Here is a 26,977-nt window from a genome sequence, read left to right on the forward strand (position 1 = left end):
AATGGGTGTGACGATGAAAACCATTTGATCAATTGATCAAACAAAAAAATACCCTCCAAATCAATCACTGGTACGGCTATCGAAATCGCGAGCATCAACACGTAGGTTCTAGATCCAAGTGGTACTATCAGGGCTCTTAGCTATTGTTCCCTACCTACCAAAATTTTCACTTCTGGTTACAAAGAGACCCACCAACAGAGTGGTTTTAAATGCATCTCTAATTCATGACTCAACATGTAAGACTGATTCTCAATGTACATTTATGATTACGGGTAATTAGGAATTACAGGTAACCAGCCCTAAGTGGTTCATAAATAACAGCAAGTGCGATGCATGTCCAATGGTGGGGGATGAATTGATAGTTTAGATTTTCCAGTACGCCCACCGTCCTTAAGATTTCACACTAACAAAGGCCTTTGTAGTATGTTTTGGTTTTGCCCCTTGCCCGTAATTTTCTCTTTCTGAGTCATATCACATTTCCATTTTCAAAAGTGTCTTCAGTCAAGGCTTTAATCTACTCAGCATCTCGTGTCACTAAAATGGAAGTAAAGACAAATTATTTTAATAATTTTGATTTTATTGATTAAATAAATAAATAATACCACTTTATATAAAGGTAAGATAGGTATTAGGTAATAAGTGAAGCAAGGGGATTGTACTTTGAAAGAATGCAAATGACAGCTAATTAACAGAGGTGAAGTCCCTGCCCGCCTAAATCTCAATTCTCAAACAAGGAAATGTAAGCTTAAAACAACCAGAGGGCTTCCTGAAATCAAGCTAAAACTGGACAAGTAGACAAAAAACGGCCCTGGAATTAAGCTAAGTCTCACAAAAAGTGGGCATAAACTTTCTTCTGTATCATCATGTCCTTCAACTTTTCTGCCTTAACTGGCACCCTCTACTAATTTTCTTCCACCTCTTCCCCAATAATGCGCCCTGTAATCTTACTCAGAACAACATTCAAACACGATGTCTAATTAGTCACAATCCACAGGTGCCACTCTTTTTGCAAAACGAAAAAAGCACATGAATACCATCATTTTCATAGACGCAAGCAGGAAAAATGTGAATCAACAGTTTGGCACAGTGAAGAGAGGAATTTACAAGAGGCCAGTAGAGTTGAAAGGTCTATATATATGTGTATATATATTTTTATATACTTGTATAGATATACACCCAGGATCACTTTGGGAAAACTGTGGGTGCTTGCCATCATCACCTCTCGGGCAAGTCTGGTGCCTGCCATCATCACCTTACTGGGCTGTGTCCCGTGCTCACAGCCCCACACATGCATGATTATTGTGGCAGTTGCGGTAAGCTTTATCCTCCTCTTCCTCACCTTTCCCCCTTCCCCCTCTCAGTAGCAGCAGGCGGCAGGCGGCAGGCGGCAGGCAGCAGGCGGCAACCCCACACTCGTCTCTCTGTTATCTCCCAAATATCTTCCCTCCTATTTTGCTTTTCACCACTCTACACACATGCGACTTTTCTGTCCAAAGCCTTAACAATCTTATAAAGCTACTTCTTCTATTCAAAAGCTACAGATAAACAACCTTTCTATGGACCGTTAAAGTCCTGCATATTTGTGTTCTTTTACAAGGAAAGGCAGACAAGGTGGCTTTCTCAATGGGTGTTTCTTTTTTTCAGTTGGAAGTAGATTTGCCTATTTGGGCGTCAGTTTTCTTTTCCATATAAACATCAATGAATGTGGTTCACCGGCAAAGCCACTAACAATATCTCTCTTTAACAAGCTTTGCCTTCTCTTCGTTTCTTTTCTGTTGAAGGTTACAAGGCTTTCACAATAACTTCTGTTTCTTCAAACTTCCACAATTTTCTCTCCTCTCATTTTATTGGAAAGGATATGCATACATTTATTTGTCCATGTATAGAAGATTTTTAGTACTAATGTGATACCTTAATCTCCTCATAGCAATCGAAGGTTACCTATTTGAGATCATTTGTATATGTTGTCTTTAATTTCAGGGGCAATAGAAGGGAATGAGTATGGAGAAGCTCAACTCCGAGCTGTACTTGCAGAACTGCTACATAATCCAAGAAAATGAGAGGCTAAGAAAGAAAGCTCAGCAGCTCAACCAGGAAAATCAGGCTCTGCTGGCAGAGATGAAGGAGAAACTCCCCAAGACAAGCTCCAGTTCGAACCCAAATCGAGATCCCAGCCATGGCTCAAGTTCCACTTCCACCTCAAATCCTAGTCGATCAAGCAAACCCTGATCATATGAACACAATGGCATCACTAAGGTCCCCACCCTCCCTTGTACAAAACCATATGGGCAGAGTATCAGTGGCATCTTTTCTTCGCAATACTTATTACGAAACCAAATATGCATCTCTTAAAAAAATTTATTCGTGGGGGCAAAATAAAGTTTTTGACCTTTGGAAGATGAATTGAATATGATGTTCTAGCTTATTCATATCCATTGTGTCTCCCTTTCCCTCATAACATAAACCAGACAAATAAATAATAATCTCAAATGCTGTTAAAACTATAACTCACTAATCCACATTCAGTTTCCTGTCTACACTTGAGAATGTTTGGTAAAATGCCTTGAAATGCTTGTAAGCAATGTCAATATCTTCCTTCCCACATACCTCTCTCACACTGCAATATAAGACAAGGAAAATTAAGTATCACTGTATATCAGCACCAAGAACACACAAAATAAATGTAGTTCAAGCAGCACAGTGAAATGGAAGCAGCAAAAAGAACAACTAAAAGAACAATTTGCTTTCTCTCCAGCAAGGGACTTTACGAGAAGAGAAATTTCCAGTCTGATCCTGTTGGGTAGGAGAACAACTGAATTATGGAAAATTAGGTAGTACATTAAATAGATCCGCAAAATTAGTCCATGTTCTTGATATGGTTGCATCACTGTCAAGCATGTAAATCATCGCACATTTATCAGATATCAAACAACTGAATGTCTGCTCTGTTGTGCCCTGTTGTTTGAAACCACCAATAAGTTCTTGTAGAGATGAACAATTCTGCCCAAGAGTTTAAAATGTTTGCTTATCTAATTATTTTCTCAAAACTATAAGCCTTTAGGGGTGAACTTTTACTTGACTGAACTTGAATCCATTGTTGTTCTTGGCACTAGTGAAATTTCTTAACAGATGAAATAACTTCTCTTTAGTTATTTTAATTGGAGCAAATTTTCTGAATTTTGATGAAACTCTCTAGACAAACCATCGGACCCAATAGAGATGCTTTCTAATAAACTTTAAATTTCTGAATTTTACTGATCTTTTATCTGATTAATTGTGGCTACAGCAGTGACTACATAACCTGTGACAAACGTAGCTACTTCACTTGCTGCATGTGATTGGACAACTAACAGGAACACTTCTTCTCCCTCTATTTTCATGGTTCAAGCAATAATATCATTGATGGTGGACATATGACAACAGCCATTTTCCATTTGTTAAACCATTATCAGCATAACATTATAATGTCAGATTAAAATATATAGGAAGGAAAGCAGAGAAAAAACAGTGTATCTTCTTCATCGAGCTTCTACAGAGATCGTATTCCAACTAAAAGAATTTCCAAGGAGGAAACACAAGGAAGAACCTAATCCAGACAATGTACTGGAATTCGGGATCATATTCTTATTGTGATACAGAAAACCGATCTAAAACTAGCAACAAGGAGATTTACTGCCCTGAGATGTTCTTAATTATTAACTGGATTGAGAAAGCAAAGATCATGACAAAAGAAAACAGGAAAAAAAATATCCCAAATTTCAACATATGGCTACTCAGGTGGAGAAATAACAGATTTTCTTGTATAAATCTAAGAGCCCTGCAGAATTGTGGAATATAACTGACTACTAAGATACAAATTGACAATTCAATTTTATCTGTTTGCAGGTGATAGACATGGTGTAAAATTAAGACATCACAAGTATAAAATCAGATTCATAGTGCTAACTCTGAATAAAGCTCAACTTCAGTAAGAGGAATACATTGAGCAATGGAGAAAGTTTATGAGGTAACCAACACAAATGATGGAAACAGTGGTCTCATAGCTGTAACCAAAACAAATGAACAGATTTAGAAGATGCCTTTACACCCTAGGGATCTGAATCACAGAAAGATATTGATTGAAGAATATTCCTTACAGTTACAACGGGGATGTTTCAATCTTATATATAATTATGACATGTGTGTGAAAATGACATATCTATGGAGAAGCAAACCAGGCTGCTGACTTTTTTGGGCTAGAATTGGCCACTATTTCAGTCGTCCAATTTTTTAACAGCTAAGTTTTGAGGGAGTCTGGCCAAAATTTCTAGAGAGGATGGTATATTTAGATTTTAAGGTTGCTTCTGCAATTGTGCTTTACACCGTTGTCCATAAACTAAAAAGCATTTCAAATGGCATGGCATCTTAAGTTGAGGTCAGATAGGTTATGCATTCTGTTGTCAAACTGACGGAAAGATCGATAGGTGCTTAAGGTGTACTCCATCAAATGGGTGGCCCATGCTATCAACTACTCAAATTCAGCTGAATCACTAAAACTTGTTCCATTATGCAAACAGTAAGGAGCTCTAATAAGTCTGTCATTTATCAAACTAAAAACTTCGTTCCATTTAAACATGTATATAAATCAAAGGAACTTCAAATATAACACTAATCTTTGAAGGCTATTGAGATCAGAAAGTTCTATGTGCAATTATGATTGGCATTGAAAAACACGTAAAGTTACACTTCTGAGATTTCAGATTTAGTTGGATAATAGTTATGTTGTATTTTAAATTTATAAACTATCATTCAATTTTTGTCTTAGGTTAGGTTTATTGCAGTTACAATAAAACTTCTTTGACCTCTTTACATAAATCCTCTTCACAGTTCTTTGTGATCTATTACCATCAGCAGGTGGATGGACTGTTGATGCTCTTTAAAAGTGAGAGTTGTACAGGAAGAATAAATCTTCTATTTATTACTACCAGAAAATTTAAAAGCCCTACTTTACAATTGTTTCCATTCTCTTAAAAGTGAGCAATTTAGATCAGATGGTGTGTCATCCCCCTTGAGAAAAGGGAAATCCTAGTGGATAGTGGGTTCCCATATTTTTCCCCATGCACATCAACAGTTTGTTTGTACAAGGAAAGACTGAAAGAGGGTAATTTATAACGAAGTTCTTGTGTTCTTAATGCTCAGATGTAGTAGGATTGACCCCCTATGTAGCCTATTAGTACTAATGGAGTACCTTGTTGAATACAGCTTTATTGTGGGAGACTAGATGTTACACCAGGGAAATGAATGTATGAGCCAAGATCAAAATAAGTATGATACCTGTGCATGGAGAGCTGAGCAATACCACAATCAACAGTGCGGATGCCAACCCCAGAAGCTAGTATGGGACCTATGGTAGATCCACATCCCATATCGTTTCTCACAACAAATTCCTACAGAGAAATGAATGGTAAGTAGATGCAGTTTCTGGTGTCTCAATTTTAAATCTTGAAATGAAGAAAGTGAAACATGTAATCTACCTCTATATATTCTTCATTTGGAAAAAGCATGTCAATTATTTATTATTTATTATCCATAACTTCAAAGAAATATTCTTCTGAAAAAATGATGAAATTTTGATCACTTTCTTCACACAAGGGTGGTGATTCCTGACCCACCCAATACCTGACTTGAAACCCAAACCATTTACTCAATCCCAATCTCATCTATATTGATTTTGATGTCTTAAGAAAGACAGATTCAGGTTTGAAAAATCAACTAAAGGGTTGCCAGGTATCCTAGTTCCTTATTAAAGTTATCTCTAATCACATCTAGTTTGTCTATAGCCTACATTTTCATTTTGTTGTATAGTTCATGGACATAACACAACACACTTATATAAAGATTTCCTTGACACGGACATGGTATAAAACCTAAATCCTCTCTCTTCTTCCATTTTTTCCTCACCTTTATTTATTTTCCCATTGTCATAACCTTAATTTATCATTTCTTTCTGTGGCCCCCTAGTTCATATTTATTTGATTGCAAACAACTATTTTAGGGTCATTATGCATTAGTTTATTTGACTAGCCAGGGAAAGTTTATAAATGTTTTACTTATTCCTTATGCTAATGCATGGTTGTGATCCCATTGAATTGAATCACCATAATCTTCATCTAGTTACCAAAGAGGGAGAATTTATAAAACTAAATAAATAGCTAGTAAAAGCCAAAAAAAGAATAAACATATGATAATTTTTCCTCTTTTTTTTTTCTACTAAATCATTTCAAATAGAAATTACCTGAGTTGGAAGGTTATGGATTCTTCCCACTTCTTTGAAAAGAAAAGCAGTAATTCCACTGGTAGCATAGCGCTGGTTTGCATTGTGCTTGATAACAAGTCCCTTTTGCAATTCTGGCCGATGGTGTTCTTCATGCTTATCCATAAAATTTGGGTGAACTCCATGAGCCATATCTGCAGAAACTGTACAAAGAGCATAGAAAAAGAAGCCCTTAAAATCCTGCTAATGTAATAGATGATGTAGTAGTTAAAAGGAAAGACAAACTGTCAGAAAAGTAACAAGAACAATCTTATTTTTGGCAATTAACACCATACCGTATTAGGTTAACAACAATGTCATTTCCCATAATCATATATTCCAGTTCTTTGGAGGTCAACATGAGTGACAACTCATGCTGAACACCAGTAGTCCCCTCACCCCCATCCCCACCCCCTCCTTTCTGTCTGTATCCTTGTTAACAAGAGTTTAGCAAAATGCAAAAATTATTAGAACCAAAAGTGACAAAAGTAAAAACTGTTCTACCAAGGAATAATCATAATTGTGCAGATTCATGGAAATTGTAACTTGCGAATTATATCCAATTAGAAAGGTGAATAAAGAAAAATAGAGTAACAACATAAATATTTTGATCAGAAACAATGATTTTGCTGCATTGAAGTAGAGTGGCAAGCCATATTCATAGCAACAAATCAAATCTACAATATCTTACCTTAGACTTCTCATTGAAAACAAAAGTTATGTGCAAGGAATTCCATTTAAAACTCCCTTGATCAGCTAAATTACCTTTATAGGGTGTATTTATGTATTTCCTCCTTACAATTATTGATATGCTTGCTCTTCACATATTTAAAAATTTAGACTGCCTATTCCAGTTGTTGGAAATTTCCTACATGACTCCTGCTCTGCATTTTTGTTTGTCAAAAAACCTCGTCTTTGTAAAAATTAAAATCTCCTCTTTAACTCAATCCACATCTTTGTCTTCCACTCATAAACCTTCAGCTTGCACTAATTCATATCAACTCCCATGACACCGTCATTGAGCTTCTTTGGCTACTGACCAAACCATCTTGACCCCAACCTCTCATTGTAAAACATTTGAGCTGTGTCAGAAACCTTAGATTTGTTTCAAATAACATCTCTCCTGGTTTCCAACTTAATTCGTCTCACCTCCTCACCTGAGGATGAATTCATCTCATTGAACTACTTCTTGGCCACCTAGCAATTTTCCTGGGAAGCATAACTAGTTTTATTGTTGATCTATACAATTCTCAAATTATTTTTTTTGGAAAATATTGGTCAAATAACTCCTGAGATCATATTCTCATGACAGCCTCCTTGAATTGTATTGGCAACATCAGCCTTACCCTCTCCCTCCTTATGGATGTCTTGAAGGTACTAAACATGTCTTTTAATAAGAATATGCTCCATGTATATTCAAAAAAGTGATTGGATTAATAAGAAGGAGCCTCTTATTACTTGAGCAAATAGGACGGTATCCCAGACTTTGGCTATTATTGCATTGGCATGCATTAGCCCTTAATCTGTCTGTTGACATGGATGGCTAGTACAGGGATACCAAAATGTCTCAAGGTGGTCAAAACAACAAAAATATCTTGGTTTGTGAATTAACCAAAATAGCATTAATGTACAGGGTTCTAATAGGACTTATCTTTAAGTCCTTGAGATGTCCCTACATTATTCTACTTCTGCAATGGTGCATAAACTCATAATTAATAGCTTGCTTGTTTTTTCAAAGAGGAAACAGAAAATAATCTGCATTTTTTAATGCATTTATTCTTTCCTCCACATACTAACCGTATGGAAGCTAGATTTGCAATCTTCCAAAGAAGCTAGGCACTAGATCCTCTAAAGCAACTTCACATTTTAAAGCTATCCAAGATTTTGTTTGAATTTTTCACAGATTCATGCAAAGCTAGAAATGTTCCCAATAACTAGCAGTCATGGTGGGGAGGCAAGAGCCACACCCACCCACTCCAGTGCCACTACCCCTACAGAACCCTAATTAAATTACCTTCATCAACCCCACCTGAAAAGAAATTGCAAATTTTATAGAACCTCATCAGAGAAAAGGTGTTTTCATTTTCTTAAGTCAACCACTGGCACCAATAGAGGATAAACAAATGTCATCTAAATATGGCTATGTCATTTGCAGTGAAGGCAAAAGAATATACATATAAGGGGGTGATCTATTTCAAGAAATTATGTCACATGGATAAGATGAATGACAGAAAGAACACAGATGAATGTGGCAAGAAACGATATGATTTACTGTATTTAACAGAGATGTGGCCCAGGATGAAGCTGCAAGGCAAAAAGGATTGGCATTATAGATCCCAATTAATTGGGATTTAAGGCTTTCTTGAGTTGACTGTGGTTTTTATATGTTAAAGTATTTACATACTTAATTCTATAAACCAAATATATGTGAGTTTATATGCACATAGTGTATTATGTATGTGTTTGTCTCATTCTATAGAGTTTTGATACAATGAACAAACCCAGAAAGTCAAGACACCCCTTATTTTAGAATTATTTGCATGTTATTGAGCCTTGGTTTTCTACTTGAGTTATGGATGGAAAAAATAAGTTTAACTAGCAAGCACAAGGAGAACAAAATAGAGGGTGGGCATATTGCCACCCTACCTTTTTGTTATCTATTGCATAAAAAGAATTTCTATCATGAATGAATACAAAAAAACATATATGCACTGAATAAGAAAAAAATGGAGTGGAAATAGACTTTCTCTAAGATAAATGGACAAAAAATATGAAGAAGAAGATGATTTACTAACAAATCTGGTTAAGCCAAACTTTAAAAGATTCTAACTCAAGCATACCAAGAAAAGATTGACGAATCGCTCGCTCAAAAGCACCCTCACCAACATACTCATGAACTAAGCAACTAATTATACGTCTCATAGCCTGAAACATGGTTGGTGCACCAGCTCCTTGAACTGAATCTGAACCTACCTGCACAACAAGGGTTAGAAACAAAATTTAGAATCTAGCTAACACTGCTGGAAGTGCATACAAAAAATTTCCAAAATATACAAATGTGCTGAGAATTTCAAATACACCACCAATTAAAACTGTAAACTGATGTGAGAAGATCAGAGAAAATCAGATTACAATAGTCTATTTTGAAACAACATCATGTTACTTACAAGCTATTATTGCTCATTAGCCACTCATTTCTTTAAATCTTTAAAATATCATAAGCTGAAGTGAAGAAATCCAAGAAAAGAAAGATAGCTTCCATAACATTGAAAATTTTCTAACATTACAAACCATTTTATTTAGTGCATCCCATGCTTGAAGCATTGAAAGGATATGGACTGAGATTCTTTCTAAATTACTTTTGGATTGAGAAGACATATGAGCAAATAAAACAATTAAATCATTGAGCTTCATCCTCATTCTTCACCCACATGATATAATGATATCCATACCTTACGAAATATAATGTGTATATATATCTCCAGACACGGGAGAAATAAAGCCATCTTATATAAGGCTGAAAGTTGCTCAAGAAAAACTTACCTCTTCATTATCAAATAATGCAACCATCCGAATGGCATGTTCACTTGACAAATCCCCAGTTGATTGACATGAATCAATAAGTGCTCTCAACGCACAGTAACTAGAAGCAAGATTATCTAATCTTCCAGAAAATATAAACTCGTCGTTTCCACCTCCAAGACAGCTAGGTTGTGTATCACAAACATTCAACTCAATACTCATTATGTCATCAACGCCGCAACTCAGCTCATCAGATAGAACCTGAGAATGACATAGTGAAATTTAAGAACAAATGCTAACACCTACAACCATTTTTTACAATCCTTCTGCAGCACACATTATTTTAAATAGTTATCATAAAAAGTAGGTAAACTAATGTTTACATGAAAAAAAAAGAAAAAAAAGTAAAACAATAGAAATGACATACCACCAATTTAACAACAGTATGACAGTACATGCAGCCAATATACACCAAGTAGGACAATGATTTGAATGGTCCAACCATTTGCATTTTCCCTTTAAGATGTGAAGAAAACTGTATGATTCTGATTACTTATCAACAGGTGTCATTGTATAATAAAACAAATAAAAACATTTCACTTTGTTCTAAGCAGTAAGCAGCAAATTAAATGAGTGAATTTGTTTTTGTACTAACTGAAATAAATCTATATTTCTCAACATATTATGAAACAATATGGTTTATTTAGTTAATATTGGAGCATGATATACAATGCAGGTCTAAATCCTTAAGAGCTTAAGCTTTTATGAAAATTGGTAACTCAACATAGTATCAAAGCTCTAGTCAACTAGAGTTCTTAGGTTCAAGTCCTCCCCCCATCTATTTATCTTGCAGCTACTACTGTTTGTGCCTCCCACATGCAGTATAGGGCCACACAAGCCTAAAAAAACTTAAGCTTTTAGAAAAATTGGTAAATCTACCATTATTAATATAATAAACATTCTTCTTCCTGCAGCAGCATTAAAAAGAACCATAGGGTGGCCTAGTTCCAGTACTACCAGCAGACTTATGTCCTCAGCAATCTGCCTATAGAATCACCTTACAAGATACCTTAGATTTACTCCCTCATGGGCTGTAGAAAAACGAAAAAAGATACCTGCATAAGCAGTGGATGATGAGCAGTTTTTGAAGATAATGAGGTACTTTTCTCTTTGGACTCTGAAGATGCTTCCTCAAGTTTTGTTGCGAGTAATGGAATTAGGTGAGTCTCAAGATTTGGTTTAAATCCATCCTTGTTCACTGTGCTAAACAACAAAAGAAGGCCGAAAAACAAGTGAGCACACAGATTTGGCAACCAACAGAAACTAACAATTTACAAACCATATGTAAAAGCCAGTTTTAAATTCTCAAACATTTCAGTGATTTGAAAACTAAACCAAAATATAAAAGGAATATTCAAAGCTACACACCATCTAAGCAACACACTGAAAACATGAAAAAAGAAAAAACAAAATGGAATTTCTTATGTGCACCCCAAAAAACAAAATGGATTTTGTCACCCAAATAATGAAATAGAATTATGCATGCATTTCTTATGTGCACCCCTAAAAAGAAAAATGAATTTACTTATTTGGAAAATAAAATTTTAATATATGTACTACAACACATACTGAGTTCTTGAAATTCTTCATCTGACTTCTAAATCCAAGAGATGTTCCTTTAAATTATTATTGTTAACATTATAGTTATCTTCATTTGAATGATCTTATCCATGGTCTATTCCTCAATTAATTAACCAAGAAGAAAGTACGCAATTAAAGATAGGTAAATTTCACACAATATGTGCCATTAAGGCATTCAGATCTATCTGTCATATAAAAGTCCATTAACAATTCAAACTTCCATTTATCATAAATACATAATTTTTTATCAATGTTTTGAGAAGTTTTGACTCAAGTGAACACCTGTTCTTTGATTCCACATAGTTGACACTTGAAGATTGGTGTATTAAAAGAACCTTAATAGATTCTTTTCCATATTTTTTTGCTAATTAAGAAGAATACTCAGTAACCATCTTCCATTTCATATTCCTGGCTCTCAAACATGGAATCACTTGCTTTTTGTGCAATAAAGACAGATTCATCTTGTAACAACCCGCTCCCAACCGTGTAGATATTGTCTGCTTTGAACCCAAAGGGGCCCTCACGGCTTTAAAACGCATCTACTTGGTTAAGAGGAGCCTCTACATATATAGCGTTAGGAACATTCTCCCCTATCCGATGTGGGACATTACAAACACCCCCTCATGCAGACAAAATGCCCTCGTTGTATCCCATGGGATTGTGGGGTTAAACAGACAAACACCCCTTACGGGGCCAAATAAACCCCCACACCGGGGTCGGGGATCGGCTCTGATATCATTTGTAACAACTCACTCCCAACAGTGTAGATATTGTCCGCTTTGAACCTAAAGGGGTCCTCACGGCTTTAAAACGCGTCTACTTGATTAAGAGGAACCTCTACATATATAGCGCCAAGAACATTCTCCCCTATCCAATGTGGGACATTAGAGATGTAATACCCCAAAATAAACTTTAGGGGCAAAATAGTAAATTAAAAATTAATTAATGAATTAATTAAACTCATTAAAGGTAAAAGAGTCCTTTTACAATTAAAAATTCTAAGTATAAATTAGATTTTCCTCTCATCTTCTCCATTCAGAAAACTCTATTAACCAAAAATAAAAAAATTGGAGAACGTAGGGCTAAAGGTTTGGAGGTCTAGAGTTAGAAGTTCAGATTTTTCCAAGTAAAATTCTAACCCTAGTTAATATATTATATTCGTTAGTTAGTTTTGAACACATTAGATATTCTTTAGAAAATTTTAATTTAAATTAGGGTTAGTTTAGTTAATTTATTTTAAGATCAAAAGATTGAAATTATGAATATAGGTTGTTTCATTGATGAAAATAGGGAAATTCGAAATTATTTTTTTAGATGAATAGATCTAAACAATGAAATTTTAAAAATTAAATGAGTAAATAAATCTATGATTATATGTGGCTTAAAGGATTGGAAAATAATAAGAAAAAGAATTGCATGTTTCTAGATTTTGGATTTGAGGCACTAAAGAAAGAAAGAAAAAAAAAAAAAATGTAATCGTGAGAGGCAAATAGTGGTAGTGGAATAAATTAAAATAATAATAATGAGTAGAATTGGTGAAGGAGAAAATGCCAAGGACGTTGAAGGTCTCTGTGGAGAGGAAGACGTTCTTGGTTAGGTTCGAAGGTGAGGCCAGGGGAAAATGGTGTTCGCTTACAGAGTGCAGTAGAGGCTCTGTTTATGCCTTAGGATTTGAGAAGGAAGAGGTTGGTTGGATGATAGAACATTTGATGAAGGCCATTGAGATGAAGAATTTCATGGGTTTCAACAGAAAATTCGAAGGAAAAACTAAAGTCCATTTAATGGAGGTTTGCTTCAACAATCATGGTAGGTTTATAAGGCTCTTAGAGTTCGCTTCTAACAGAAAGTCAACTTTCCTGGTAATACTTGAGGGAGAGAATGGTAGGGGATGGGAAAATCTAAAGATTGTGTTGTCTTCAATGTTGGTGGTCCCCTCCTCGAGTACAGATGAAAATGGAAGACAGTGCAGGGAAAAAGGGACTTTTCACAAAATGTGGGTCCTTTGTGCCGGTCCTTCGCGAATGTAGTCAGAGAAGAAGGACCAAGGAGAGGAGGCCTTGTTCCAGTCGGGAGATAGGCGAGAGTTGTGGTGTGCGAATGTCATGCTGGTTCTGTTAACTGGGCTGAGGTCAGCCGGGCTTTGGCGAAAAGATTAGGGCATAAAGGTGTGGTGACTATCATCCCCTTCTCCGGTGGAAAAGGATTATTTTTTGTGGAAACCATAGAGGAAGCTTTACCCCTCCACGATTTAAGGTTTATCAGGATCAAGGGTGGGCCTACAATCTTGTTAAGAAGATGGTCGCCAAAGGAAAATTCAGTAATAGAGGGGAAATTTAGAGAAGGTTGGTTAGAATTATGGGGTTTGCCATTTCATTTATGGTCTGAGGTGCATCTGAAGAAAATTATAGAGCAGTGGGGGACCGTAACAGAGATCGATTGGCGAACAATAAAACTATTTGATCTTAGCAAGGCAAGGGTGAAAGTTGTAATGAAGGAACGATCAATTCTCCCAGCTTTGATCGAGGTATGAAATGGGGGATGGGAGTTCATAGTTTCAATTGCAGTGGCTGGAAAGGAAGACGTTAGGGAAATGGGTGAGTCAACTCGACAGAAGCTTGAACCTCACTCGTGGATAGGTGGCAGAAAGAGGGCTGAGGAGGCTAAATCAACAGTTGTAGGTAGGTCTTCTGATGGGGTAGTTGGCAGAATAAAGGAAGGAAAAGCTTGTCAAAAGGTTGAATTTGCTCTTATGGGGACACGTGGCAAGAGAAGACCAACAGTGGGGAACAGCTGGTCCTAACCATCCCAGTCTTTCAGTTTGAATTCAAATATTCTGAGAACAAGGTATGTCGGGTCAAGGCAGGATGGAGATGTTTGGGTTGGAGAGGACAAAGCCCAATCAAATGTTGAGGATGGGCTTCGGGCCTCCAAACAAGGGAGAAGGACCCAATCTCCTCTTAAGCCCAGTCCACAGGTCGAAACTAACTTGGGTCGGAAGAGGGGAGTTTCTTTATTTGGCCCGCTTTCGTTGTTGGGTCAAGAAATGGGAGGCAAACAACCCATCTCTATGAAGGGCTCTTTACGCAGAGATGACCCCTCTGCAAAGGGAAAGGGGAAGGTAGGATATGAGGCTTCTGAAGCTCAAGTGAGGGGTTCCGTGTTGAATTGTGGTTCAAAGAAGCTGTGGAATGCCCCGTTCCCTCCAAGTTCTAGTTGTCGACAAGGGGGTCAAAGTTGAAGTGAGCCTCTAACGCTTGAGAGACCGTCGTCAGCTAGCGATGATCTTCCAAAGGAAGATTCTTTCGAAGCGGGAACACAGTTGGAACGGAGCTTCAGTGCGAGTCCAAGTCGTTCGTCAGGGAGTCGAAAAAGGTGTTTCGGGGATTGGGAAGGAACGTCGCCGCCGAGTGGAGATGCGGATCAAAGGTCTATTCTTAAGGCTCTTTTTCTATCAAAAGGGAAGGATAAATTACCCAACTTCTCTAAAGGTGAAGATAGAGCAGGTTTTAAGGGTTTTGCGGGTTTTCCTCATCGTGGCTCATCAGTCGCTGTTTTTCCTTCTTATCCAGTAACTAGAGAAAAAGGGCTCAACTCTGTGGGGTCTTGTGGAATGATGGGAGTGGAAAACCTCGAGGTATCTTCTTATCAACATTCTCGGTCATCTCTGTCTCTTCTTCCCCCTCCCTCTAGCTTGGTTCTTCCACACCTAAGTCCTTCTGTTCCCGTTCTTCCCAATTCAGCCATTCAGTCTCAGTTTCCTACGAAACCTCGAGTTAAACATGATTTTTTTTCCAAAAAAGATGACGATGGCGATGGGGCTTTTTGTCTTGGGTCTGTTGGCAATCCTAACCGAGATGTTGTAGTGTCCCAGTTAGTCAGTCTGAACCATTTGTCCGAGAGTTTTAAATCCTTTAAGCCTAATCCCAACTCGCCTCTTGGGCCTCCCAACCTGGTTACAGTTAGCCAAGGTGATGCGGAGTCCCCCCCGATGGGTAGGTTCCAAATAGAAGGCCTTTCCCCTAGCAAAATGGCCAAAGTCTGTGAGGTCTTAAGTTCTCTGGACCTTAAGGTGTATTCAAGGCGGAAGAACAGATTTTACACAAATAGTTGAGATCTGTTGGCGTTGGTTTGGACGTTTTGGGTCAATGAGGTGTATTTATGAAAATCATCAATTGGAATACTAGGGGTTTGGGTTCTAGGAAAAAAAGAAGGGTGGTTAAGGATTTTTTTAGGCTCGAGAATCCCGATGTAGTGATGATTCAGGAAACAAAAAGAGAGGTGTGCGATAAAAGGTTTGTAGGTAGTGTCTGGTCGGTTAGGAATAAGGAGTGGGCTGCTCTTCCGACGTGCGGGGCTTCGGGAGGGATTTTGATCATTTGGGACTCAAAGAAATTGAGCAGTGAGGAGGTGGTAATTGGATCTTTTTTGTTTCAATCAAGTTTTTGTTGGATGGATGTGGACCCTTGTGGTTGTCCACAATTTATGGCCCAAACAGTCCCTTAATTAGGAAGGATTTTTGGGTGGAGCTATTAGACATTTTTGGCCTTTCTTTTCCATTATGGTGTGTGGGTGATGATTTTAATGTTATAAGGAGAAGTTCAAAAAAATTGGGTGGCTCTAGTTTCACTTCTAGCATGAGGGATTTTGATGGTTTTATAAGTGATTGTGAATTAATTGATCCCCCCTTACGGAATGCCCCTTTCACTTGGTCAAACATATAAGAGTCGTCGGTGTGCAAGAGATTGGATTGGTTTCTTTATTCAAATGAGTGGGAGCTCTTCTTCCCTCAAAGCCTTCAAGAAGTTCTTCTTAGATGGACATCCGATCATTGGCCAATTGTTTTGGATACCAATCCTTTCAAGTGGGGCCCAACACCTTTTAGGTTTGAGAATATGTGGCTGCAATATCCAAGTTTCAAAGAGTGCTTTAGTAGTTGGTGGAGAGAATTTGAAGGCAATGGTTGGGAGGGTCACAGGTTCATGAGGAAGTTACAATTTGTTAAGGCAAAATTGAAATATTGGAATAAGAATACTTTTGGAATGCTAAAGGAAAGGAAAAAAAGCATCTTGGATGAAATATCTAACATTGATGCCATTAAGCAAGAAGGGGTTCTCTCTTATAATCTTTATGCTCAAAGAGTTTTAAGAAAAGGGGAGCTAAAGGAATTAATATTGAGGGAAGAAATTCATTGGAGACAAAAAGCTAAGGTGAAATGGGTTAAAGACGGGGATTGCAATTCAAAGTTTTTTCATAAAGTGGCTGATGGCAGACGAAACAGGAATTTCATCAAGTTTTTGGAGAATGAAAAAGGCTTGGTGTTGGATAATTCTAAGAGCATCACAGAGGAGATCTTACTTTATTTTAAAAAGCTCTACTCAAGTCCTCCTGGAGAGTCTTGGAGAGTCAAAGGCATAGATTGGTCCCCAATCTCAGGAGAGAGTGCATCTAGGCTGGATTCCCCTTTCTCCGAAGAAGAGATCTTTAATGTCATTTGTCAGTTAGATAGGGATAAGGTGTGGGGGCCTAATGGTTTTACCATTGCAGTGTTTCAGGATTGTTGGGATATGATCAAGGAAGACTTAGTGAGGGTGTTTGCAGAGTTTCACGGTAGCGGGATTATTAATCAAAGCACCAATGCCTTCTTCATAGTTCTTTTGCCCAAAAAAAGGCAGACAAAGAAGATTTCAGATTTTAGACCTATTAGCTTGATCACTTGCCTATATAAGGTAATAACCAAAGTTCTATCAGGACGATTAAGAGGAGTACTACACAAAACTATCCACTCTACTCAAGGCGCTTTTGTTCAAGGGAGACAAATTTTGGGTGGAGTTCTTCTACCCAATGAGATAGTGGATGAGAAAAGGCGATCTGGGGAGGAAGGAGTTGTCTTCAAAATTGACTTTGAAAAGGCTTATGACCATGTGAATTGGGATTTTTTGGATCACGTGTTGGAGAAAAAGGGGTTTAGTCATAAATGGAGGAATTGGATAAGAGGTTGTCTATCTTCAGTCTCTTATGCTATTCTAGTGAATGGAAATGCTAAAGGGTTGGTCAAGACTTCTAGAGGATTAAGGCAAGGTGACCCTTTATCCCCTTTTCTGTTCACTATTGTTGCAGATGTGTTGAGTAGAATGATGTTGAGAGCTGAGGAAAAAGTTTGTTGGAGGGTTTCAGGGTAGGTAGGAATAGAACTAGGGTGTCCCATCTGCAATTTGCAGATGACACCATCTTCTTTTCTAACTCTTGCGCGGAAGAACTGAAAACTCTTAAGAGTTTATTGTTAGTGTTTAGGCAAATTTCTGAGCTTAAGGTCAATCTTGACAAGAGTAATATTTTTGGCATCAACCTTGATCAGGATCATCTCTCTAGGCTAGCCTTGTTGCTTGATTGCAAGGCTTCTGATTGGTCCATACTCTACCTGGGTCTTCCTTTGGGAGGGAACCCAATTGCTTGTGGATTTTGGGATCCAGTGATTGAGAGAATCTCAAGGAGATTAGACGGGTGACAAAAGGCTTACTTATCTTTCGGAGGTAGGATAACTCTTATCCACTCTTGCCTTTCCCACATTCCTAGCTACTTTCTCTCTCTGTTTAAGATTCCCGCTTCAGTGGCTACAAAAATTGAGAGATTGGAAAGGGATTTCCTTTGGTCAGGGGTTGGAAAAGGTAAAAAAGATCATCTTGTTAGTTGGGATGTAGTGTGTAAGTCGAGGGTAAAAGGGGGTTTGGGATTTGGAAAGATTTCTTTAAGGAATCTTGCTCTTTTAAGGAAGTGGTTGTGGAGATATCCTAGGGAGAGTACAGCTCTGTGGCATCAGGTCATTCTAAGCATTTATGGGACACATACAAATGGTTGGGATGCCAACACTTTAGTCAGATGGTCACATCGTTGTCCTTGAAAGGTTATTGCACAAGTCTTTCAAGATTTTTCCAAGCATACTCGGTTTGTGGTAGGAGATGGGGAAAGAATTCGCTTTTGGGAAGATTTGTGGTGGGGGGACCAGCCTTTGAAATCCCAATATCCAAGACTATTTAGAGTAGTCACGGATAAAAATAGTCCTATTTTTTCAATTCTCGGTTCTGCTCGCCCTTTCTCTTAGAACTTTAATTTCCGCCGTAATCCTTCCGATTCTGAGATAGAAGATCTAGAATGCCTCATGTGATCTCTTGATTGTATGCATTTATCCACCTCGGCTTCAGATGTGAGATCCTGGTCTTTATCTTCTTTAGGATTGTTTATAGTCAAGTCTTTCTTTATAGCCTTGTCCCAAGTGCCCGATTTATCTCCTTGTTTTCCTACTAAGTTTGTATGGAATTCTCAAGTCCCTTTCAAAGTCAAGTCCTTTGTTTGGTTAGTGGCACACAAGAAGGTAAACACTAATGACTTGCTATAATTGAGAAGATCCTACAAAGCTCTTAGTCCTGACATTTGTAAGTTGTGCATGAAGCAAGGAGAATCAGTAGATCATCTTTTCCTACATTGTTCCTTGTCCATGGGGTTGTGGCACAGATTATTTTAGCTAGCCAAGATGGATTGGGTTCCTCCGATAAGCATTTCAGACATGATGTTTATCAATTATAAAGGTTTTGACACTTCCAAAAGAAGGATAGTTTTGTGGCAAAATGTGTGCATTGCTTTAATTTGGGTTGTGTGGCGGGAAAGAAATGCTAGGATATTTGAGGACAAAGCTAGGAATTCAGAGAATCTATGAGATTCCATTCACTTCCTAGCTTCTTTTTGGGCTTATTGTTCTGCGGTTTTTAAGGGCATTCCCTTTAACATGTTACAAATAGATTGGCTAGCAGTGTGTAGTTCCGAGGGGATGGTCTAGCCAAGAGAGCTTGTTCGTAGTTTTCATAGTGTAGTTTCGTGTTCTTTTATTGTGTTGTTTAGTTTTATCTTTGGTGGGAGGATTCCTCATCCTTCTTTTGTACTTATTCTTTCAATATATATATTTGTTCTTTCCTATAAAAAAAAATAATGAGTAGAATTAGTGGGGTTGTTAGAGTTGTTAAAAGTACATGGGGTACTTTGTTAAGTAAGAGGGGACATTGGGATTAATAAGAATAATGATAATAATGATATTATTATTATTATTAATAATAATAATAGTAAAAATTGTGTGATTTGGATGCTTGTAAGTAACTTACAGCAGGACTATTTGGATGTTACGGGGTATCGAAAAAAATATAGTAATAATAATAGTAATTGTTTTTAATAAAAGTTTTAATTTAGTTTAAGTATACAAAAGAAATAAATGGTTGAATAAGATTTGGAAGAAATATGAGTTTATAAAAAATTTGGAAATTCATTAAATTATATTATTATTGTTTAAGAAGTTGAAAATAATATTGGGTAGTAATAATATTAGCATGAAAAGTTAATTAGGATCCCTAATACTAAATAAAATATATTTAGGATTGTCAAATTTTTACCTTTAGATAATTGTGTATGATATTATGTTAGGTGAGGAGTAAATTCATCAAGCTAAATACTCCAAGTTTTTGAACGCTTCTTCAAGGTAAGGGAAATTAATGCAAATTTTTATAAAAGAAAATATTTTTTTTTATATTGTATTTTGAAATGTGTAAAAATATTATTTTTATCTTTTCGCATGGATCAAATATGTGTTTTGTATGGAAAGTATATTTGAGAATTTTCTTTGTTTATGAAAAATGAAAAATTGAGGAGATATGATATTTTGTTTTGTAAGTTTGAATTAATAAAATAAAGTGTTGACTCTGGATTATATGGCCCTAGTCAACGGGTTATAATTGTTGACATTTTCGGCCCTAATCAACGGGTTCTAATAGTTGATATTATATGGCCCTAGTCAACGGGTTATAATTGTTGACATTTGGTTTTGTTCACCTTAATTAGAACAAATTTGAAACTAGCCACTCATTTATGAAGCCCCACCTAATTGGGCACAATTTGTTATTTGATAACCAGAGTAAAGGTATTTTGAATACATTCGATTTGGTTTTGATGAGAAATTGTTTTGAAAAGGATATGAGAAAGTTTTGTTGAAAAGTTTGAGTGTATTAGTATTTTGAACTCAAAAGTTTTTATAAAAATAAGTATATGTTATATCTCCTATTTGCAAGCATGATTGAAAATGTTTGATCCATGAAACTGTATTAATATTCCTTATTGAGCTTTAAGCTCATGCCCCTTCGTTGATAATTTTTCAGGTACTCTTAGTTCGGGCGAGAAGTGATGGCTAGGCTGGGGAATTTTTCTCTATTAGGATTTTGGTTCAAACTTTATTTTGGGCATTATTTAGATATTAAAATTTAATTCTCCATTTAAATTATTTGAATTTGGAGTTATTTGGACAATAACACTCTGATTGATGTGTTAGTTTTTTTTTAAAAGTTGATACTTGGAGATTTTAAAATTTTGTCCTACTACTCTGAACAGGAATTTGATAATTGGTGAATTTCCAGTTACAATATGAATGTCTGTGTGGTTTCCACTTTGAGTCTCTGGGCTTGAGGTATGAAATGACCGTCATACCCTTGGAGTGGGTTTTGGACCATGACACATCTAGGCCAAACAACATATTGATGCCACAATAATCCAAAAGATGGCATCCAAGAATTAATCATGAAGACTTACCCAAGGAGGTGGTTTTAGCAGCTATGCAACTACTCGACATAGGTAGACAAATTGGGGAAGTTACTGTGTATTGTGAACTATGCCACCCCATCTTAGGTAAAGTGAAGAAAGGCAGCTCCTCTTTAAGGGAGGCCTAAAGTTCAGACACACTAACTTGAGATTGGAGGCTTCAAATCTAAAGTTCCAAAATGACAACTCCGTAATCTAGATACCAAGACATGGTTACATGCATGTATCTGTGAATTTTCTATATTAAACCTATAGCATCACTATAATATAGACCATAGAATGCTTTTTAATTATTCAAAGACAGTCCAATATAAACCAAAACTTATGTAACATTTAATTCATTGAATATAATTAAAAATATCATGTCTTTAAAGGAACAAGCAACAAACCGGTCAAGGTGAATGGCCAACGTTGGTACTCGCAAAAGAGGTCTTTTTACTTTGACAAGCTTGTGCAAGAAGGAACCATCACTGCCCTTCAGTATGACCCTTCCAGCAACACTCAAGTCTCTATCAAACCAAGTGTGCCACAACCCACCTCCATAAGTCTGCACATTGACCATAAGATAACCAGATTTTGAAGCTGCAGACTTTGGCTTTAGTTTTAGACATGGGCTATCTGTGTGTGCAGCAATCACGTGAAAACCATTACCAACACTGTACCTGAAAAACTAACAAAAGCCTTTCATTAACGATACCACAAAGTAAAGTTAATCAAAGAAAAAGAACAAAGTGAACTTCAAAGTTGTAGGCTATCACAAACTAGAAAGAACAGTGATAAGAAAGCATCCAGAACAGGAAACAATAGAAGCAGATGGAATTATTGAAGAAGGGGATAGCAAAGAAAAAAATGACAAATATTTTATGAAAGTGAGAGCCACTTATAAAGATGGAGAACAGAAAACCAGTAGTAAATACAACTAGTTCTGTTAGTGGGTCTCTTGAAAGTTTGCTCTCTAGGTTGCTTCAGTACATCTAGTGTCATAGATCCTCCTCAAGTGCTGAGAGTTCAAAGTGTTAATTTACACTCACTTTTCTCCAATGGCAAAGGCAACCAAACTAGACATGTTCCGCGTGAATAAGTAGCGGCCACCAGGCCTTAGGTCCCATTCATCATTCTCATTTAACAACTGGAAACCAGCAGCAATTAATTGTCGTTTTGCTTCAGCTGTACAGAAAATTAGAGTTTGAATCAGAACAAAACATTGTTTTATACCTTATCAACCATAAAAATCAATTTAAAGGACATTTCACATTTTCCTCCAACAAGATCAATGCATCATGTCACCTCAAAAGAACTAACAGGTATTCTCATATAAGAGTTAATAGGCACATCAATCAAATGCATTACAATTTTGAAAGACGGCTGAATGACAAGTTCCCTATCAGAACTTCTTCCTATTGTGCTACTCGCATCAAGTGTTGACAGAGGTATATAGAAACATCAAACTGATGATATTTCAATGGGAAAAAGAATTGTGAAACTGCCACTAGCCAGTTGGTCCAGTTCATAACCACGCATGTAGCATATTTTCCTAACAACTAACATCCCTATCATCAGAGCCTAAAGTTCTAGAATTGCATATCCTAATTATAACTTAATAGAGCATGATTATGTCAGTTTCATGGATGTTAGTAAACATACAATAGTTCCAGTAAATGGTAGTTAGGCAAACCATTCTTTATGGTTCAAAGTGTCACCTAGTCAAGAAATAGAATCCACGTCAGAAAGATTATAAGAGGGATGCTAAAACTAGAAATGAGATAACTTTTTATAACTAATAGGTAGCATCAACATGTGAAATAAAGGCCTTTTCCATTTGCACATCCAATTGGTTTTGTTGAACTTGAAGTTTGAGCAAAATATTTCATCCAAACACCAACCAAATGGACAAATTCCAATTGTCATTCCAAATATTTAAAACACAAAAAAAAAATCCCATTATTGTAGTTTGCAAAAACTAGACAGAGAGAGTAGACCAAAAAATTAAGAAGCCAAATTAGCATATTCACCAATGTCACTTTAAACCAACCAAATCCCAATGATGGATAGAAACAATGCAAAAATTGAATTAATGGTTATTCCAACTTCTAATCGCTTAGCCTCTCCCACCAATTTTCCCACAAGATAGGAGAGGAATCACCCAGATTTCTTTCTTGGATTGTATGAAGGTTTTGGTGGCTATTTATCGTTTTTCCTAGCATAAAACATTAATTTATAAAGCACACAAAACTATCATGCAATTAAGAAGCAAGCTTGCCAAGAATAGAGTTCAAACCCAAATAGAAATATTTAATTTCTAAGCATCTCAATTGAATTTTATCAAAAAAATGAAGTGGGTGCTTGGTTAATTGACTCAAAGAAGTACTATGACTTACTAAGTTAATTTAAATCATTAAGCATGTCAAGTATGTTTGGAAAAATATTTGAATAATATTCCTTAAAATCAAACTAATTTATCAACATGTTTACTTTATTGTGATGGAATGGATTCAAGGGAGTCATTTCCTTTCTAGTCATTCAATCTATTCACTTCAATTTAGAATTTAAAAAACAGGTGAGTTGGTCCCACAAATTTGGAGGAAGCCTATTCTTCAACTTTGAGGAATGGTTTTCATTATCACCATGACCCCCACCCCAAAAAAATAAAAAAAATAAAATGGAAATCTCATTCTCCTTTGCCTCCCTTACATTTGGGCAAGAAGGCACTCTCATTAGAACACAAAACCATATTGAACACAAAACTCATTCTCATATATTTTGTCTTCAAACCTTTGGACTGATGAAAAAGAAAGCACCACTAGGTTATAGCTTATTATATGTGAATTACTCTTTGGATTTATCATATGTTTTTGCAAATTCATTAGAGAGCTTGAATTCCATCTTTAATGCAAAATATACATTGTCAAAATATTATAAATATATTTCATCAAGAAGAATGGTATCTTTTAGATAGACAAAATATTAAATTTTTAAGACATTGGGAATTTTGACCATAGACAAGGAAACTTGTATCAATGATTAAGGGTTGATCAAACACATCTTAATTTTCAAATAAAACCATAACCCTTGACCGACCAAAAAAATCCATGCATTATATATACCTTAGATTATTATTGACCCATCTTATAATATTCTTGATGTATGATTTCCAAAAATTAACTTGAAAGAGAAGTTACTAAAAAACAACATTAAGATATCTCCTTCAATATCCCTTTGTATAAGAACATTATAGCAAATATATACATTTCACTCCAATTTCCTGACCATTAGTAAGCAACTCAATGGAAATTAGTTTCATTCCCTAACAATTTGGTAAACACTTTGATTGAATTCCTAATTATGGTCCTAATTCCTTCCATTCTATTTCCTTTCACCTTTGTGGTAGAAATACCATTAAATTAATAAGTTAAAAAAATCACCTTTTTTTAATCCAAATAGTTTCAAGTTCTCATTACATGAAACTCTCAAATTCTCATCACCTTTTCCAAATTCAACAGTTTCAGGAAAAAAAAAATTCAGATTGGTTTTACCAATTGCCCTCAAGACTTAAAGCAAATATCAAATAATAAGTTTTAAGTTAACAAACTAAAGAAAACTCATATTAAAGTCATCTTAATTAATTAAGTTAAGATTTCGGTTTTACCAAACACTATGTAAGACTTCAATTGACAGCAAAAATTCTTGTTTGATCAATAAATCAAAGAGCTCAATCAAAGGAGCAGCAATTCCTCATACTATGCACAGGCTTATTCATGCTCATGTCCCAGACAAGTAAATAAGATACAAGGACATAACTAGACCACCTATATTCTAATTTCATAACCACTTTCCATGCCTAAAATATCGTGTTGACATTGGCTCATAATATTTAATAACAGATGTAAGTTGGACTTGTTTTAACAGTATCAAACTGGTAATTCCAGTGCTGATAATGCAACAAAAACCAAACTTTTTTTATTGAATAAGCCAACACTAGATTTCCTGTGACACTTATCATGGTTACGATCAAGACACATTTCTATCCTGCAAAATATTTAAAAATCTATCAGCGTCAAGCAATTCAAGTCAACTATTTTGCTTTCAGATAAAATGCTACTTAATGAAATTATTGCCACTTTGAATTTGGTTGTCATGTAACTAGGTAGAGAGGGACACTTCATACGCTGATTTCTTTTATTTAACTTCAAAATGGATTTAAACCACTAAAAGAAATACAACTTAAATAACTCAGTTTCGCATGTTTTATATCATGTAGATTCAAGTTTAAACAAAAAATTATTGTAATTGTTTGAACTAAGAAAAAGAATAGAAATTAAAATTTTCAATCCCATATTTTTGTTACTATTTGGGACCAGGAAGACAAAGCGTCCACTCAAATGCTCCTAATACAAATATATATAGCTAACATTAGGTGAATTTCTCATAAAAATTAGAACAGCATAAGATACATGATCAACAACTTTATTTCCTCCCCCTCCCCCCCAAGTTGTGTCAGCAACCATATAAAGGAATACTGAAAACAAGAATGTCCTCAACACATTTTTAGAAGATAATAGAAAATCAAATTAAATCAGAACAAAATTCACATGTTCAAAAGTGAATTTTGCACTACCTGTAGCATGAAATTGAGTCCAAGACTCATTGAGGTAATCCAGAAGATCCCCAACTATGGACGGCGATCCTGCCCCCGAAGAACTCTGTTTTAAAAGTGCAAATGTTAGAATAAACAACTACTCTGTTTGGAAGTCAAGAAAATGTAGGAAAAGAGAAGGAAAATGTAGTTTTGGATCAGATTTCTCATGTTATGACACCCAAGCCACTCAGTTATCTGGCTTCATTTCTTGGAAAACAAAAAATTCACTCCTTTTCAATTCTATGCCTTCTTCGGTTTTCTATCCATCAAAAGTGACTAGCATAGTCCCAAAAAGTTAAGATATTCACCGTTTGGTTGAGTAGAAAATGCAGGAAAACAAAACAAACCAGAAGTCAAAATATTGGGTTTTCCACTGTTTCGAGCACGATAAAACTGAAAACTCCACTAATTCGCAAAGCTGAATTGATTTGTTTTTGCTCTTTTTTTTTTTAATCTTTTTTCGATTTTGAGAAATGACCAAAAGAAAGGAAAAAGAAAAAAAACAAAAGGTTCAAAACTTTCTCCAACTGTCTTCGATTTTCCTCGCTTTCACGGGAACCAAGGAAAAGATAAAAAGGGTATGAAAAGAGAGAATGAGGTAGGGAACCTGGAGAGGTTGATCTGAAATGGAGCAGAGTAATGGGGAGAGGGAAAATTTGCGGAGAGGTGTAAAGTGGAAATTGGGGAAGAAGGAGGGCGAGTGAGAAAGTTTTGATAAAAGTAGCGAAGGTTTGATGATCGGAAAAGCGTGGTGGTGGTGGTGGTGGTGGTGGAGGTGCAGCCGAGTTATCGCCGCCATTGCTTGTGGCCCTCAGTCTCAGAGTCTCAGCTGAGAAGTCTCATTGGTCCTAATATGCATTCTATTTTATTAATGTAACAAGGAAAAAATAAATAAAAAATAAAAAATAAATTAAATGTGGGTTTGGAGAATGTTCTTATTTTTTATTTTTAAAAATAAAAGATATAGTGTTTTTTAATTTAAATTTCTATATAAAAATACAACCTAATATATATATATATATAATCTAAAATGACAACTCAAAATTATAAATATTAAAAATATGATATAGTTTAAAAAAATAATTAAATAAAATTTTATATATTTTATTATAAAGATTAAAAATATTTTATAATTACAACATTAATAAGGGTAAAATTAAACTTTTAATTTACATCTATATTATATACATATTATAATAAAACTATTTAATTAAATCAATTAAGATTAAAAATAATTAAAACTTAAAAATTAATAC

The 26,977-nt window shown here is 35.8% G+C and overlaps 1 protein-coding gene and 1 long non-coding RNA gene across 5 annotated transcripts; one reads left to right on the plus strand and one right to left on the minus strand.

Annotated features, from left to right (window-relative positions):
• Positions 1-565: 565 nt before the first annotated feature.
• LOC100265348 (probable aspartyl aminopeptidase) lies at positions 566-26,587 on the minus strand. 4 transcript variants are annotated; one of them, XM_010660474.3, is made up of 11 exons: positions 26,329-26,581; positions 25,701-25,785; positions 22,117-22,252; positions 21,475-21,747; positions 10,930-11,077; positions 9,836-10,075; positions 9,133-9,265; positions 6,275-6,456; positions 5,314-5,426; positions 2,513-2,617; positions 566-936 (listed from the first exon to the last, which is right to left on the minus strand). In XM_010660474.3, coding segments are annotated over exons 1-11 (1,608 nt in total). In that variant the 5' UTR covers positions 26,521-26,581; the 3' UTR covers positions 566-935. The 4 variants fall into 4 exon arrangements, with proteins under 4 accessions (XP_010658776.1, XP_010658777.1, XP_010658775.1 ...); XM_010660475.3 differs by having other exon boundaries at positions 566-943; XM_010660473.3 differs by lacking the exon at positions 566-936 and adding an exon at positions 1,011-2,225 and having other exon boundaries at positions 26,329-26,587.
• LOC100243056 (uncharacterized) lies at positions 716-2,429 on the plus strand. Its single transcript, XR_002031566.2, has 2 exons — positions 716-1,313; positions 1,981-2,429. It is a non-coding gene; the product is annotated as an uncharacterized LOC100243056 (long non-coding RNA).
• Positions 26,588-26,977: the final 390 nt, after the last annotated feature.

Source organism: Vitis vinifera, chromosome 13 (genome assembly GCF_030704535.1).
Source record: "Vitis vinifera cultivar Pinot Noir 40024 chromosome 13, ASM3070453v1".
Classification (NCBI taxonomy): domain Eukaryota; kingdom Viridiplantae; phylum Streptophyta; class Magnoliopsida; order Vitales; family Vitaceae; genus Vitis; species Vitis vinifera.